General features: G+C 44.4%; 2 protein-coding genes across 6 annotated transcripts in view; one reads left to right on the forward strand and one right to left on the reverse strand.

The window, feature by feature from the left end:
• Positions 1 to 7,558, forward strand: part of col11a2 (collagen, type XI, alpha 2) — a 37,248-nt gene extending 29,690 nt beyond the window's left edge. For all 5 annotated transcript variants that reach the window (XM_041053451.1, XM_041053446.1, XM_041053448.1 and 2 more), the window contains 32 exons: positions 79 to 132; positions 431 to 475; positions 642 to 695; positions 894 to 947; positions 1,091 to 1,144; positions 1,239 to 1,436; positions 1,570 to 1,623; positions 1,738 to 1,845; positions 1,935 to 2,042; positions 2,211 to 2,264; positions 2,390 to 2,443; positions 2,681 to 2,788; positions 2,904 to 2,957; positions 3,065 to 3,118; positions 3,224 to 3,277; positions 3,375 to 3,428; positions 3,534 to 3,641; positions 3,784 to 3,837; positions 4,027 to 4,080; positions 4,174 to 4,227; positions 4,368 to 4,421; positions 4,626 to 4,733; positions 4,861 to 4,914; positions 5,013 to 5,174; positions 5,263 to 5,316; positions 5,469 to 5,504; positions 5,623 to 5,676; positions 5,784 to 6,069; positions 6,210 to 6,322; positions 6,459 to 6,527; positions 6,668 to 6,904; positions 7,066 to 7,558. In XM_041053451.1, the coding sequence (XP_040909385.1) occupies positions 79 to 132; positions 431 to 475; positions 642 to 695; positions 894 to 947; positions 1,091 to 1,144; positions 1,239 to 1,436; positions 1,570 to 1,623; positions 1,738 to 1,845; positions 1,935 to 2,042; positions 2,211 to 2,264; positions 2,390 to 2,443; positions 2,681 to 2,788; positions 2,904 to 2,957; positions 3,065 to 3,118; positions 3,224 to 3,277; positions 3,375 to 3,428; positions 3,534 to 3,641; positions 3,784 to 3,837; positions 4,027 to 4,080; positions 4,174 to 4,227; positions 4,368 to 4,421; positions 4,626 to 4,733; positions 4,861 to 4,914; positions 5,013 to 5,174; positions 5,263 to 5,316; positions 5,469 to 5,504; positions 5,623 to 5,676; positions 5,784 to 6,069; positions 6,210 to 6,322; positions 6,459 to 6,527; positions 6,668 to 6,904; positions 7,066 to 7,212 (2,805 nt within the window). In that variant the 3' untranslated portion in view covers positions 7,213 to 7,558. The remainder of the gene's footprint in view (positions 1 to 78; positions 133 to 430; positions 476 to 641; positions 696 to 893; positions 948 to 1,090; positions 1,145 to 1,238; positions 1,437 to 1,569; positions 1,624 to 1,737; positions 1,846 to 1,934; positions 2,043 to 2,210; positions 2,265 to 2,389; positions 2,444 to 2,680; positions 2,789 to 2,903; positions 2,958 to 3,064; positions 3,119 to 3,223; positions 3,278 to 3,374; positions 3,429 to 3,533; positions 3,642 to 3,783; positions 3,838 to 4,026; positions 4,081 to 4,173; positions 4,228 to 4,367; positions 4,422 to 4,625; positions 4,734 to 4,860; positions 4,915 to 5,012; positions 5,175 to 5,262; positions 5,317 to 5,468; positions 5,505 to 5,622; positions 5,677 to 5,783; positions 6,070 to 6,209; positions 6,323 to 6,458; positions 6,528 to 6,667; positions 6,905 to 7,065) is intronic.
• Positions 7,559 to 10,606: 3,048 nt separating this feature from the next.
• Positions 10,607 to 14,030, reverse strand: hsd17b8 (hydroxysteroid (17-beta) dehydrogenase 8). The gene is made up of 9 exons (XM_041053534.1): positions 13,921 to 14,030; positions 12,824 to 13,026; positions 12,575 to 12,691; positions 12,108 to 12,203; positions 11,749 to 11,834; positions 11,538 to 11,622; positions 11,313 to 11,355; positions 10,946 to 11,020; positions 10,607 to 10,813 (listed from the first exon to the last, which is right to left on the reverse strand). Exons 1-9 carry the CDS (start codon positions 13,967 to 13,969, stop codon positions 10,794 to 10,796), a joined length of 774 nt encoding a protein of 257 aa, XP_040909468.1. The 5' UTR covers positions 13,970 to 14,030; the 3' UTR covers positions 10,607 to 10,793.
• Positions 14,031 to 14,696: the final 666 nt, after the last annotated feature.

The raw sequence follows: 14,696 nt of genomic DNA on the forward strand, positions 1-14,696 counted from the left end.
ACAGATGACACCACATCTGTGTTGTTTCTGACTGATGAAGGCTTTTCATTGAATACATTCACTGTGTGTGACCATCAGGGGCCCAGAGGGCAGAGAGGACCGAGGGGCGCAACCGGGAAACCAGGAGCAAAGGTTTGTCCACACACTGAATTTATCCACATCATATTGTTCACATCATAATCATAATCGTTACATACTGTACTTAAACTGAAGGAACCCAAACTTGGAAAGTTTTATTTGTAAATGTAATAACAGGTTGTCACATTGAAATTTCAGGGAAAATTGGACTTTTTAAAAAATCCATTTATACATTTTTTGTTTTAGACCTTTGCCTCAAAATAACCTGGCACAGAACTGAAGTGAAGCCTCTGTAATTTAGTTTGTGATGGAATTTTTATTTACTGTCATTTTTTTCATTGTTTCCTGTTAGGGAACTTCAGGAAGCGATGGCCCCCCTGGTCCTCCTGGAGAGAGGGTAAGCACTTAACTTTCATTACACGACAGTGACGTGTCCTGCTGGTTTGTGTTTGGTCAGAGTTTACATTCAAATCAGTGCCTCATATTATAAGATTCAGGTAACATACGGAATGCTTCTGTTTGATTATATGTTCTTATTATATCATATGTTGTTGTCTCTCCAGGGACTGCCCGGGCCTCAGGGAGCCAACGGTTTCCCCGGACCAAAGGGACCCCCTGTAAGAAATGTTTTCATACCAGTTTCTTGTAGACTGATATATTATATATGTTCAAGGTGGTTTCACTTGACTGCTCATTAGATAATAGCAGCACATTATTCCAGTGTGGGTTTGCTATTCCCTCTTGCTCATAAGAAAACCCTCTACTAAGGTGGAGATTTAATTCATGTTTGATATTTAGTTGATGCTTCCTTACAGGGACCACCAGGAAAGGATGGGCTGCCTGGACACCCTGGGCAGAGAGGAGAAGTTGTAAGTTTGATTTTATTTTATTTTTTTTACTCTTCTTAAAGGTTGTTCAGTGCTGATGTGCACTGGACTGTTTGAATCTATATTTCTACATTGTTCCTTCAGTATTTCGTAGATTATCTGTTAACTGAGTTTATGTCCTCCAGGGTTTCCAAGGTAAAATGGGTCCACCTGGGCCCCCTGGAGTTGTTGGACCTCAGGTGAGTGTTTTCATCATGGAGCATCATTTTTGTAATGACTGATACAATATATCACATAGGTTTTTATGAAAATACAACTTTTCCATCCTCACAGGGTCCATCAGGAGAGACTGGCCCAATGGGCGAGCGCGGCCACCCCGGACCCCCAGGTCCACCCGGAGAGCAGGGACTTCCTGGTCCCTCAGGGAAAGAGGGCACCAAGGGAGACCCTGGACCCCCAGGAGGCCCCGGTAAAGATGGCCCCCCAGGACTGAGAGGTTTCCCTGGAGAGAGAGGACTGCCTGGAACCCCTGTGAGTATGATGAAGAGAAATACTGAATAGATATATTTAAGCTTAATAGCTATAAATTGAGCTTTGGATAAAAGTGTGTAGCTGACATGACGTGAAAAATGACTGATTAACCCCTTTTTGTCTTTTCTTCCAGGGAGGTGGAGGACTGAAGGGAAGTGAAGGACCTGCCGGACCTCCTGGACCTGCTGTAAGTTTCAAACCATATGAAAAGTTCACTTTCATAACACCTTAACTCCAAATAATGGAGAAAAAAAAACACTAGTATCTTGCTAACCCAATCAGTGATACTGTACCTTTCTAGGGGTCTCCTGGTGAGAGGGGACCAGCTGGTACTGCTGGACCTGTTGGACCTCCTGGCAGACCAGGACCACAGGGGCCTCCTGGACCCGCTGGAGAGAAGGGAGTTCCTGTAAGTATTCTGGAAAAAACATTATTGATCCATTCAAAGAAAGTATATCAGCTACTGAATCTCCTCTTTGTTCCTGTTCTCCTGTTAAGGGTGAGAAAGGCCCTATTGGCCCGGCAGGTCGTGATGGAGTGCAGGGTCCCGTGGGTCTGCCTGGCCCTGCCGGACCGCCTGGAGTACCCGGAGAGGACGGAGACAAGGCCAGTAACTCTAAGCAACAGTCTTCACACCAGCACCTCCTTTTAAAAACCACCTTAGTTGCCTTATCAGTCATGTGTCGTAAAGTCCAGTGTGGCTCAGTCCTCACTCAGGTCAGCACAGTCTCAGACTGGTTTTTGCTGTAACGTGATGTTTTCTTGTTGTTTCAGGGTGAGGTTGGAGAGCCTGGTCAGAAAGGCGCCAAGGGGGCGAAAGGAGAGCATGTGAGTGACAGTGACTAGCATTAAGGCCGAAGATTTATTTGTCACAATTTAAATTGTCTAATGATGCTGGTTCTCGTACTGTTGCTGTTTTGTTAATTTGCTCACTGTCTTTTTTTGATTGGTAGGGTCCTCCTGGTCCACCTGGGCCGATGGGTCCCGTCGGTCAGCCCGGTCCTGCTGTAAGTTCAAACTTTAACTCGAGGAAACAGCCGGACAGTTCACAGTGCCAGTTGTTTGTACTTGTTCCTGGTTGTATGGACTTGCAATTTGATGCATTTGGTGCTAGTTGAGTTAAACCCAAAACTTCTTGTGTGGCAGGGAATTTTCCCAGTCATGAGTAGTTAAAGACAATGTTTTCAGCTGACTCATTATTATCTCTAATTCTTAATTTCTGTTAATCTTCCTCTGTGGTGCAGGGTGCTGATGGAGAGCTCGGACCGAGGGGCCAGCAGGGGCCTTTTGGGGCTAAAGGTGATGAAGGAACCAGAGGGTTCCCAGGAGCCCCGGGACCCATCGGACTGCAGGTAAAAACCCCAATCATCCATAATACTCATTTACTTTATTAGATCTTTATTTTAGACTTACATGAAGTCTTCTTCTAAACTAGAACTTTGAGTATCTTTCACTCTTGTCCTGCAGGGATTGCCAGGACCATCAGGTGAGAAGGGAGAGACGGGAGACGTTGGACCTATGGTGAGTTTCAGGAACACGTGATTAGCATAACTCCTGGTTCAGTTACTTCTTTTATCACAACAAATTCCTACGTGATGATAAAAGCACAACCCTCTTTCTGTTTCCAGGGTCCTCCGGGCCCCCCAGGACCCCGCGGCCCTGCTGGACCCAACGGTGCTGATGTGAGTGTTTACAGATTTCATTGATAAAATTTCACCATTGGAACACTGAATGTCAATGGTAACATGTTAAATGAGACTAAAAGAGAAGTTTTATGTGGTTTTCAGGGTCCTCAAGGTCCTCCAGGTGGTTTGGGTAATCCTGGACCTATCGGAGAGAAGGTGCAGAACTAAAGAAATTTTTTTTCTAACATTATAGTGATATTTCTGTATGAGCCCTGTTCCCTGATCACTAATAGAAATGCTGTTTGCTCCACAGGGAGAGCCTGGTGAGGCTGGACCACCTGGAATTGTAGGAGAGCCCGGAAAGAAGGTGAGTGTCTGAACCGAACAGCTTGTGGGCTGAGGCCGTCTCCCCTGTGCCTTCACTTCAGCAGTGACCATGAGTTATCAAAGAGTTCTGTGCTTCTGCCACCAGGGTCCTCGTGGAGAGCGTGGAGAGAAGGGCGAGGCCGGACAGCCTGGAACTGCTGGACCTGCTGGAGGACGAGGACGACCTGGAGACGACGGACCCAAAGGAAACCCTGTATGACACCCACAACGAAACACGCACAAACAAACACACATATAATCACAGTGGCACACGGATCAGTGACTTCAGACTCCGCTGACTTATGAACCAGTCAATTTCTCTCTAAAATCTTCTTTTTCTTTTTCTCTAACTTCAGGGTCCTGTTGGTTTCCCTGGTGATCCTGGTCCCCCTGGTGAGGTTGGACCCAGAGTGAGTATCTTTTTTTTTTTGTTTAAGCATCATGTCAATAATATGTTCTGTTGGATTTTGAGTATTTCACACCATGTTGCCTGTGGCTGCAGGGCTGCCAGTAGCTCAGTTCAGCTTGTTTTTAATGTCTTGAGATTTTTACTGAACAAGAAGAAGAAAAATCACTAACCCTGATCTGCTTTACTTCAGGGTCAAGATGGCGCCAAGGGAGAGAGAGGAGAAGACGGTGAAGCAGGAGAATCTGTGAGTCACTAGATGCAGCAAAGCTGAAACTTGAATGAAGGATCATAAAATGTCTCAGTCGATTCAATCTTCCCTCTCTGCCTCCTGTTACAGGGCTCACCTGGACCTCCTGGTGAGAACGGACCACCCGGCCCCCCAGGAAAGAGGGTAAGGTCGCATTCCTCATTTGGTGCCACCTCCGTATGAACAGCACAGTTGCTGTACTGATCTTTCTTGCCATAGATATGAATAAATGATGGAATCTGAAATTACAGAGTAAAACTTACTATATTTGTTTTATTTTCCAGGGTCCTGCTGGAACAAGAGGACCAGAGGGACGTCAGGGAGAGAAGGGAACCAAGGTGAGTCTAGAGCTTCTCCGTTTTTCAACTCCCTTTGGTTCTATGTAGATCATTTAAAGTCTAAACTCATGGGAAACAGTATAGAAAAGGATTGAAGATGCCAAGGTCCCCGCTGATGATCATTAATTATCCCTGGATAAATCATTTAGGAATCATTTATCAAAACATTTTAATCATGTTTAATCTTATCGTCATCGTTTACAGGGAGACCCAGGTGCTGTTGGCCCTCCAGGAAAAACTGGCCCCGTCGGCCCTCAGGGCCCACCAGGAAAACCAGGAACAGAAGGCCTCAGAGGACTCCCAGGATCAGTGGTCAGCAAAACTTTTGAATTATTTTTGTGTTTGTTAATGGAGCAACTAGACAATATGATATTTAACTTGTTAACATTTGTTCTGTGGTGCGTTGGATGGCCACCTGCTAAATGTGTCTGTGTTTCAGGGTGAGCAAGGATCTCCTGGACCTGCTGGACAGAAAGGACCACCTGGACCCCTCGTAAGATCACAATACCTTTTATTTTCCTGCATTTGTTAAAGTAAAGCTGTAAAGTTAGTTTTGCTCCATCTCTTCTTTCTCCTCTTCTCCTCCTGCAGGGACCTCCTGGTTTGCCTGGTCTGCGTGGAGACCCCGGTGCCAAGGGAGAGAAGGGACACCCAGGTCTTATCGGTCTCATTGGACCCCCAGGAGAGCAGGGAGAGAAGGGAGACCGAGGTCTGCCTGGGCCTCAGGGATCCACCGGACCCAAAGGAGAGCCTGTGAGTCTGACTTCTGTCACTTGTTAAAGACACAATCATTTTGACTCATGAGGTTATGTTCTCATGCTGTGTCTCATGTGTTTTATAGGGAATGTCTGGAGGCACTGGACCCCTTGGCCCTGCTGGTCCTCCTGGTTTGCCTGTGAGTAAAGTTAACTTCTTTATCCTTTCAACTTTCTTCTTCCCCTTGGCTCTGTTCCCACACTGTTTTCTGGTTTCACAGTAAATAGTGCCAGTGGTTAAAAGTTGAGGGATGGTCACCATCATAAAACTAAAGCCTCGTATCTTTTTCAGGGTCCTCAAGGTATCAAAGGAGCTAAGGGTGCTTCTGTGAGTATACTTTAAAAGTCTGTACCACAATATGAGTGAAATTGTCCACAAAAAATACATTGAATTTGATTTAATGCTGCAATGTGTCTCAAATCTTTCCTGTCCCTGCTGAGTTTAGGGAGGAGCTGGTCCAAAGGGAGAAAAAGGTGTACAAGGACCTCCTGGACCTCCTGTAAGTACCTCACCTTTCTGCAGGAAAAGTAGGATCCATCATTTGAATTCTTCTGACCTCACCGATCATCAGCATTTAACTGATTACAATGGAAACTTGCTTCCCAGGGCCCACCAGGTGAGGTCATTCAGCCCTTACCCATCCAGAGGAGTCCCAAGTCCAAGCGCTCCATCGACGCCAGCCAGCTGCTCCCCGAGTCCGACCCCGACATGCCTGCGTCTGACGCCACTGGCGCTGAGTTCCTGATGGGCAGCGAAGGCATGGAGGAGATCTTCGGCTCTCTCAACTCACTTCGACAGGAGATCGAGACCATGCGTTTCCCTCTGGGCACCCAGGACAGTCCTGCCCGGACCTGCCAGGACCTGCACCTCAGCCAGCCAGACCTCAAAGACGGTAAGAGACTTGACCCTGGCCACTTTTGTCATTTCAACATTTCAACATTACCTAAAGAACTGAAAAAATAAAATCAAATAAAAAAACACTTACTAAGATATTTTTTACACCTTGCTTCGCGCCTCTGTCACCCTCTGCAGGAGAATACTGGATCGACCCCAACCAGGGCTGTTCCAGAGACTCCTTTAAGGTCTTCTGTAATTTCACTAACGGAGCAGAGACGTGCCTGTATCCCAGCAAGAGCGTCAGCCCGGTCAGTCCACCGAATCAGCATATATAAAACCCCTGAGAGCAATTTAAGAAATCCGTTAAACTAAACATTTTAGGGACTGGAATGATCCATTTGGGTGTAAATAAATAATACGTACTGTGGACGTTTTTGGTGGCAGGTGAAGATGAGTTCCTGGGACAAAGAGACTCCAGGATCCTGGTACAGTCAGTTCGCCACTGGTAGTAAGGTTAGTAATCTTGGCTGAGAGACTGTGGCTGTTTTTAGCTGAGTATATATTTGCATGTTTTGTTCTCACCTTGTGTTTTCTCTTTCCTCCCCTTTTTACCATTCTGTACTCCCTCCTCTTCCTCTTCCTCTTCCTCCCAGTTCTCCTACGTGGACTCTAACGGTGAGCCCGTGGGCGTGGTCCAGCTGGGCTTCCTGCGTCTCCTGAGCGTCCAGGCCCACCAGAACTTCACCTACCACTGCCACCGCTCAGTGGCCTGGGCCGACCAAAGTGCCAGGAACAGCTACGACAGGGCGCTGCACCTCCAGGGCGCCAACGAGGAGGAGCTGAGCTACGAGACCAACCCGTACATCAAAGCCTTGGTGGATGGCTGCTCTGTGAGTTCACACACACACACACTGATTCTGCCCTGGTCAAAGCAGGTTACTGAGTCTCATTCTGCTCACAGCCAACGACAAACAGTCACAATCATGCCACGTGTGAATATCTTGATTCTGATTTTTGACACGCGTCTTTGTCTCCGTGTCTCTCTCTGCAGTATCGTAAGGGCTTTGACAGGACAGTCCTGGAGATCAACACACCACAGGTGGAGCATCTCCCTCTGCTGGATATCAAGGTGTCAGACTTTGGGGAGAGCAACCAGCAGTTTGGCTTTGAAGTGGGACCTGTCTGTTTCCAAGGCTAAAAACACACACAGACACACAGCATGCACAGAACAACACATGCAAATGCTCACGCACACACACGTGCACTTAGAGACACACTTATATATGATAAACATACATGCCCAGTAATTTGTAAATTAACTTGTAAATGATACGAAACACACTCACACAAACCCACAGACATACACACTCTTACACACACACACACAGATGCTGTTGTGAGACAAACGCGCACTCACCCTCGAGTACGTGCCTGAGGAAAACAACATCCTCCCAACAATTAATGGACGTAAAAAAAAAAAAAAAAAAGTAAAGAGGAGAGAAGTTAAAAAAAAAAACTCGCGCAGAGGAGACCATCGTTCCGGCGCACATCCGCGAGAAAGGAAGACAAAACCAGGAGAGCGTTCTTCGGAATAAAAAGTGTTTTCTTTACCAGGGGCCGGCCTGAGAGGGAGAGCAAGCCGGCCACTTCAGGCCTGAAGCCCGTCCCCCCGTCTCCGATCCCCCTCTCACTCCTCTCTCCTCCCCGCTGTCTCTCTTTTTTTTTCCACTCATCTCACCTGCTCTACCTCCCCCCTCCTCTTCCCCAAAAAAAAGGGTCACGCTCAAACATCATTTTGATTTCTTTGATCCCACTTTCATACTGTGAGCAGCTTGTTTGACAGTTAGCCTTTGATGACAAGAAGCCCCCACGAGCTCTGCATCTGTGATGTTTTGAACAGTTAAACTGTGTCTGGGTTCACGTCTTTGGCGTTTTTTGGGGCGTTTTATTCCTCCAGTCATTCAGATAAAAAGTTGCTGAGAATTGAAAGTTGTTGAATCAGCTTTTCATCTGTTTTTCACTTGTCAAACCAAAGCAGAAGACACCAAACTGACGGCCCGCGGTCGCAGATATTCTCCTGTGGCTGACATAAACATCTGTGCCACATCTGTAAGGGCAAACTTCCCCGGTCGTCCTGTTCTGTAGTGACCTGTCAAACCATGTTGCTCACATTGAAAATGTCGATAAACTCTCAGCTCCTGTCGTATCACATGAAACCAAACCAAAGAATTAAAGCCACCAGTTTCCACGCAGAATAAAAAGAGGGAACTGACTAAATGATACCAGCAGATGATTATGATGGTTATGCAGTGAAGTTAATGGATTCTTTTTTTAACTGGACCGTCTGTCCTCATCCCTGAGAGCAGCAAAATTCTCTTTGTCCATTTGTTAACATTGGACAAAGCCTGCTGCAGTGAGGCAGTGAAGCTGTGTCGGTGCCTGAATCAGTGAATTTAAAAGCCATTGTTTTTTGATAACTGTGCTAAACTTGATGCTTTTGTACTTGCATGTTGATGGTGCCTTTTTTTAAAGGGCTGATTCTTCCTCTTTAAATCGTGAGTCAAACTACCGGGGGTCACTACCACAGTCCAGTATTTCCCGAGTCACTTTCTGGGTACTTTGATTATTGTTTTCCATCCAGGAGACATTTTCTGACAGAACATCATCAGGGTTTAAACGTGTAAATCAGATTAAAAGTTCCCTCCTTCTCTTTTATTTTCTTGCAGCAGTGAATAAAACGCATGCTTTACTGAAAGAAACTGTGTGGCAAGGTGCTAATTATACCAAAGCATAAAGGTTTTAGTCTTCAGTCGTCCACTTTCTTTAGTCTCTTTTACGATTTCATGAAGCTTTTTACTGGGGAAAATGTGCATTACATTCCATTTGTACAGAAATAGTGATATTCTATTGTATTTATTTAAAACAAACAGGGTGCTTTGACATTTAAAAAAAAAGAAGAACCACCAAATATTCCAGTCAAATGTGGTATATTTCATTTGTATTTATTTCCTGTAGCTGACACTTGAAGCGAGTGTCTCACATGTTAAACTCACTGCCAGCCTGAGTCATGGTGCTTCTGTTCACGCCCTGTCCAAACGCCTTTTGTGCAACCAAAGAATCTGTGGCCATATTTTATTGTAATATCCCTTTTTAGTGTTTTCATCGACTGTACTGTGCTGTTAAATTTTGCTTCCACTGTAATGATTAAATGGTGACTCTCCAGTTCTGTCACATGTTCCGTGTCGTTGCTGCTGTTTGACTTGGTGTATGTCGGCTTCAGGCTCTGGTTCTTGCTTCGTTTAAGCTTTGAAATTTAAACCGTTTACGCAGTCAGCTAAAAATTCTGCCACACAATCTTCTGATCTTGTAAATTTCTGTGTGAGACCACAGCGTGAAGGGGAAAGGTTGTGAGAGGGAGGAGACAACTGTCAGAGCCACCGAGGGATTCAGAGTGATTAATAAGATTTTTGTTTGTAAGTATTATAAAGTGGCGACTGGGTGATATCATACTGGGGGTTTGGATTCATTTTTGTTTTGTTTTAAAGTTTCTTTTGTTGTTTTTTGTTAATATAGCAGGGAAACGGGGCGGGATGGCCAAAGCCTTAACAAAAAAAGAAAAAAAAAAATCTGTCCTCGAGATTCTCCAGAGAGAATGACCTCAACTTTTGTTTGTTTTTACTGTGCTGAAGACAAACATTTCAACTTAAAAATATGGTGCTGAAAAGAGAAAAAAGTATTATTTTAAAATGTGTGTAAGTAAAATTTTTTAAAATTCCTGTTTCTGTAATATATAATCTTTTTAAAAAGAGCTGCTTGCCTCTTGTTTTTCTTCCAAACCTCTCATCAGTAGTTCTCTTTACTGCAAACGGCCACAAGACGGCGCTGTTTCTCACTGAGGGAGAAAAAGGTGTAGCTTATTTTTATGCGTCTGCTTTTGTGTTTCACCTCAGCAGAAAACAGACAACACCGCATCTTTTTATGAGTATTTTATATTCTTTCATGTCTGTATCCGTTTTTCTAGGTAATTAATTAATGTTAATGTAAAACACATGGTTCCCTTTGTGACTCCAAGCTTGAAAGTCGACCAGCTGTGTTTTAATATAGTTGTGAGCAGATGTTATTTTTGACACCTTCAGCTAAACTTTTTTTTGGGGGGGGTTAGGTGTAGAGGCTTTCTCTTTATTATCTTGTGGTTTGGTTGTGACGTGTGTTTCTACTGTCTCCACAAGTTTCCAAATACAGGTGGGATCAGTGGCTCAGTGAGTTAAGTGATGCCTAAAGAGAAAGAGGTCAGTGGTTCAAAGCCTGATCAGTCCTTTAACTTTCAGCAGTTTTATGAGGTAACTTCCAGGTGAACACTACAAAGATCCTCAGAGAACAAAGAACATGAGAAGAGGTTCTGGTGGTGAAGTGGCACAGTTGCAAACATAAACCTCTAAAAACTGTCTACAGATCTGGAGCAGCTGGTTCAATTCCCCCTTCCAGACCAAGTTAGAGAATCAAAGACAAAATCATCTCTTTATAAAAGTGTAAGAGAATAAATTAAGATATTTAAATTTTAAGCTTTATAGATTCAAATTAAAACCACACCATCACAAACAGAAGTAATTTATTGGCACAAATAGTTTCTTTACACTGTACAGTACATGTTCACATCCAGATTTATAAAACACAAACAGTGATTAAAGAGCCACTAAAACAAGGACCCCTTTAACAATTAAATTAACTATGAAGGGACTCGCCTCCCATTGGTCTTCATCAGTGTGACAGGCACTTGTTTTAGCCGATGAAAAGTCCACCTGACCACAGGAAAAAGAGACTCATGGTGAGTTTTACCACACGATTTACATATTTGTTAATAAAGATTTAGCTGAGGGACACGTGTCAGTGTGTTTTTACAGAAAACATCTAAGAACTGAGTCGCACTGTACCTGTCACCTCGATGCTGGCTCCCGTGATGTATCGAGAATCATCCGAGGCTAGAAAGGCACAGACATCGGCGACCTCTGGACGAGCAGGAGGACAAAGAGAAGGACAAGTCAATTCTGTGATAAAGTGATGGAAACCGTTCACGTCAGACAAGCGTACAGACCAGGTACGATCCATATCCCCTCTCCTTATTACACCGTAAAGAGCACAGTAGGAAAATATTTTAAGTGGTTTAGCTGCAGTAGATGCAACGAGAAAGTCTGAGGTTTTAGATTCTAGATTTGTTGTAAGAGTAGAACAGTGGACATGTAATGTCCATTATAAATATCTGTGAGACAGATCAGTCATGCTAAACGTGTCTCAGCTGACCTGCAGGTTCGCCCATCCTTCCCATAGGCACCAAGGCTTTCATCTGAAAAACATAAAACATGACGTGAGATGTTTAACCAGGCTGTCACTGCAGTTTCACTGAAAACGAAGATACGAGGGAGAAAGAGGCAGTTTGACAGTTCAACCAAATCAAACTGTGAGTTATTCAGTGGTCAGAATACAGCAGTTCACACCTGATATATGAAGTGTGGGTGTGTGCGGTACCTTGGTAATAACTTTCTCTGGTACTTTATCCGTCATCGGAGTCGATATGAATCCTGGCAGGACGCAGTTACACCGAATCCCAAACCTGTGGACAGGGGACAGGAGACAGAGGACAGGAGGAGGGAGTTGTTCTTTGTTTTTTTCTTTCTACGTCAGCTCAGTGTGTCTCCATGTGTTGTTAGTTTAGCAGACTTTATCAGACTTTGTTCACCTGCTGAGCTCTTTGGCAGCAGTTCTGGTTAAACCCTCCACTCCAGCTTTTGAGGCGGCATAATTCGCCTGCCCCATGTTTCCCACCTACAGACACAGACACGAGCATGCAGTGCATTAGGTTCTGTATCACTGTACACGCGCTTTTCACGTTAGCAGCCTGAGTTCAGATGCTTTCACAGATCATTTCCTTTACCGGGTCCTGAAATCTGTGGCAAACTTTAACCTTTAACAGTTCAGAACAATGCAACCTTCACACTTACTGTTTGGATTTCTGCACAAAACCTTAGAAGTTTCAGCTTAATATCGAGAACGTGGAAAAAAATGTTGACGTGCCTGCCAGGTCTGCTTGTATCTCACCTTTCCCACGATGCTGCCCACAGTAATGATGGATCCTTTGGGTGCTCCACAGGCCACCAGAGCCTGAGCGACAGCCTGTGTGACCAAGAACGAGCCCTGGAAGCGACATGGGAGGAGAGATTTCACCCTGACATAAGGTATAAGGAAAATTTCATCTCTAAGCTGCTGTGACTTTTAGTTTGTAAAAGATTTAAAGTCTGGATTCTGCTGCAGTTTGATTTGTCGTGATTAGAAATCAGCAGCTCACAGAAAAGATAAAAGAGGATTTAAAAAACAAGCTGATACTATACTATAACATATTTAAAACGTTTCCCTATATTCTCTGACTTCTTCAGAATTAACCAGACACTTTTCAGAATCCGAGAGGAGACAGAGATTCCAGGAAGGTTTTGTCCAAATCTGCGCCTGTTCTCGTCCTCCAGTCGTGGAGCGACGGGGGATTCAGAGCAGGCGTCACAGGTGCGTACCTTCAGGTTGACCTGGATGACTCTGTCAAACTGTTCCTCCGTCATGCTGAGCAGGAAGTCGTCCTGGGTGATGCCTGCTGCGTTCACACACACCGAGGGAGGCTGGAAGTAATGAGTCTGCAGAGCGAGAGGAGGACACGGACTGTTACCAGGAGAGAAAGGAAAGAAGAAGGAAAAACGAAAATGTGAAACAGTCCCTGCAGATTACGACTTTAATGGAAACGGTGTAAAACACACACACACACACACCTGTATACTTGTGACCAGCCTCGTTATGCTTTCTTTTGACGAGACATCCACTGCCGCCACCATGTGACCCTGTCCCCTGAGGTCACTCTGCAGGCTCCTCAGTGTCTCGTTGGCTGACTCCTCACTGATGTCAGCGACCACCACGGAGGCGCCCTCAGAGGCCAAACGCTGGCACACGGCCCGTCCAATCCCACTGCCTCCCCCTGGGTAAGAAGAGGAGAGGTCAGTGACTATGTGTCCCTGGAGTCCCCACCACTAGGACAGGGGACTAACCTGGACAACAGATATTTTCATTTCACTGATCGTCCCCCATCAGCCCTGAGGTTCAGGCCTCCATGTGGACCCAGCAGCAGCTCTTTGCACTAAACCTGATGTGCACCCAGACACATCTGTTTCATATCCACTGCGAACTGAACTGCACACAGAACTCAAGAGAGTAGATTATCAGCTTCTACAAATGATAAATGACGGTCAATTATTATTTATATCACAGCTGAAATGATCGATGATAACAATTAATCTGAGATTGTTCTGATCGTTTTCTCATCAGCTGAACATTCACCAGTTGCTGCTTCTATAAAAGCAAAGATCCACAGCTTTTCTCTGATTGATACGATCGTAAATATCTTTGGGTTTTAGACAAGACGTTGGAAGATTTGACATTTTTTTCCCAATATTTTCAGCCATTTTAGAGATAAAACGACGAATCCAGGCAATAACAGGCAGATTAATCGATAATAAAAAATAAATATGAAGTTGCAGCTCTGATTATTGTCCAAATTATTTAATTGAATCAGCCTCGATTCATGTCGTAAGCTTCTACTTTGTTTGACTGTAAGGATCAGGACCAAAGCTTTGACTTGATAGAACCAAACCCAGAAGCTGACGAACTACAGCGTTTTTCATACAAACTTTACCAAACTTCAGCCAGAGTTCAAATTTATTTTACACATCAGCTGTGTTTGACTTGTTGGTTTAAACTGACAGAAACTGAGGCCGAAAGCGCGACGTAAAAACATCCGTTTGAAAGGAAACCGCAGCCCGGCGGTTTCCTTTACTCGTCTAAACACACTGAATGATGCGTATTTAAAATTTACCAGTGACCAGAGTCAACCTTGAGACGAGTCTCGTCGTAGCCGCCGCCATGTTTGTTTTCTAATGTTTTGTTGTAGTTCTCGGTTTGTCCACTGGACGGCGCAAAATCACCGTGGACTCTGAGTGTTGTTTGGCTTTACAGCTCTGTTTAGGTGAAGGAAACGCGGCATCGTTAAAGTTGTAAATATAAAGCCGGTATCTTTAAATTCTGCGTTTGACCGGTGACAAGTTTGCCCCACTTTGTTGCCTCCGGTGTTAACACTATACGTTATATTTTGCGATTGTGATGAAGTGTTTTGAACGGCTCCTCAAACCACAGCGTCACAGCCAACCTCCCTGCATCTTTAAACCCACCCACCCGTGTGTGTGTGTGTGTGTGTGTTGATTGTATAAATATGCCTTTATTTTTTCACTCCACATAAAAATAAATTATTAAAAATACAAAAAACAACTATTTACAATTGAACTTTTAACAATATTAAACTTTTAGCTTTTTTCTTTTAAAAAAATTAAAGTGAAACAACAGGTTGTTTGTGGAGCTGGCTATATTTGAAATTCTTTTTGTGCAGACTCTAGACTCTGCCTTTCTAACTGAAATGATTCCAGATTTTGCTTCTTTTCCTGGTGTCACTCATTTTCTTAACTATACCTTGCTAAGACATCGATGTTGTTTTTTCTTGTAGCCCCTGGATCTCTATCTCTCTGCCCCTCCTGCTCTCCCTCCACCTCTCACTGCTGCTGCAAGTGTAACTCTGTATGTAGCCACCTAGCCCTGCCG

Source organism: Toxotes jaculatrix, chromosome 13, assembly GCF_017976425.1.
Source record: "Toxotes jaculatrix isolate fToxJac2 chromosome 13, fToxJac2.pri, whole genome shotgun sequence".
Taxonomy (NCBI): domain Eukaryota; kingdom Metazoa; phylum Chordata; class Actinopteri; family Toxotidae; genus Toxotes; species Toxotes jaculatrix.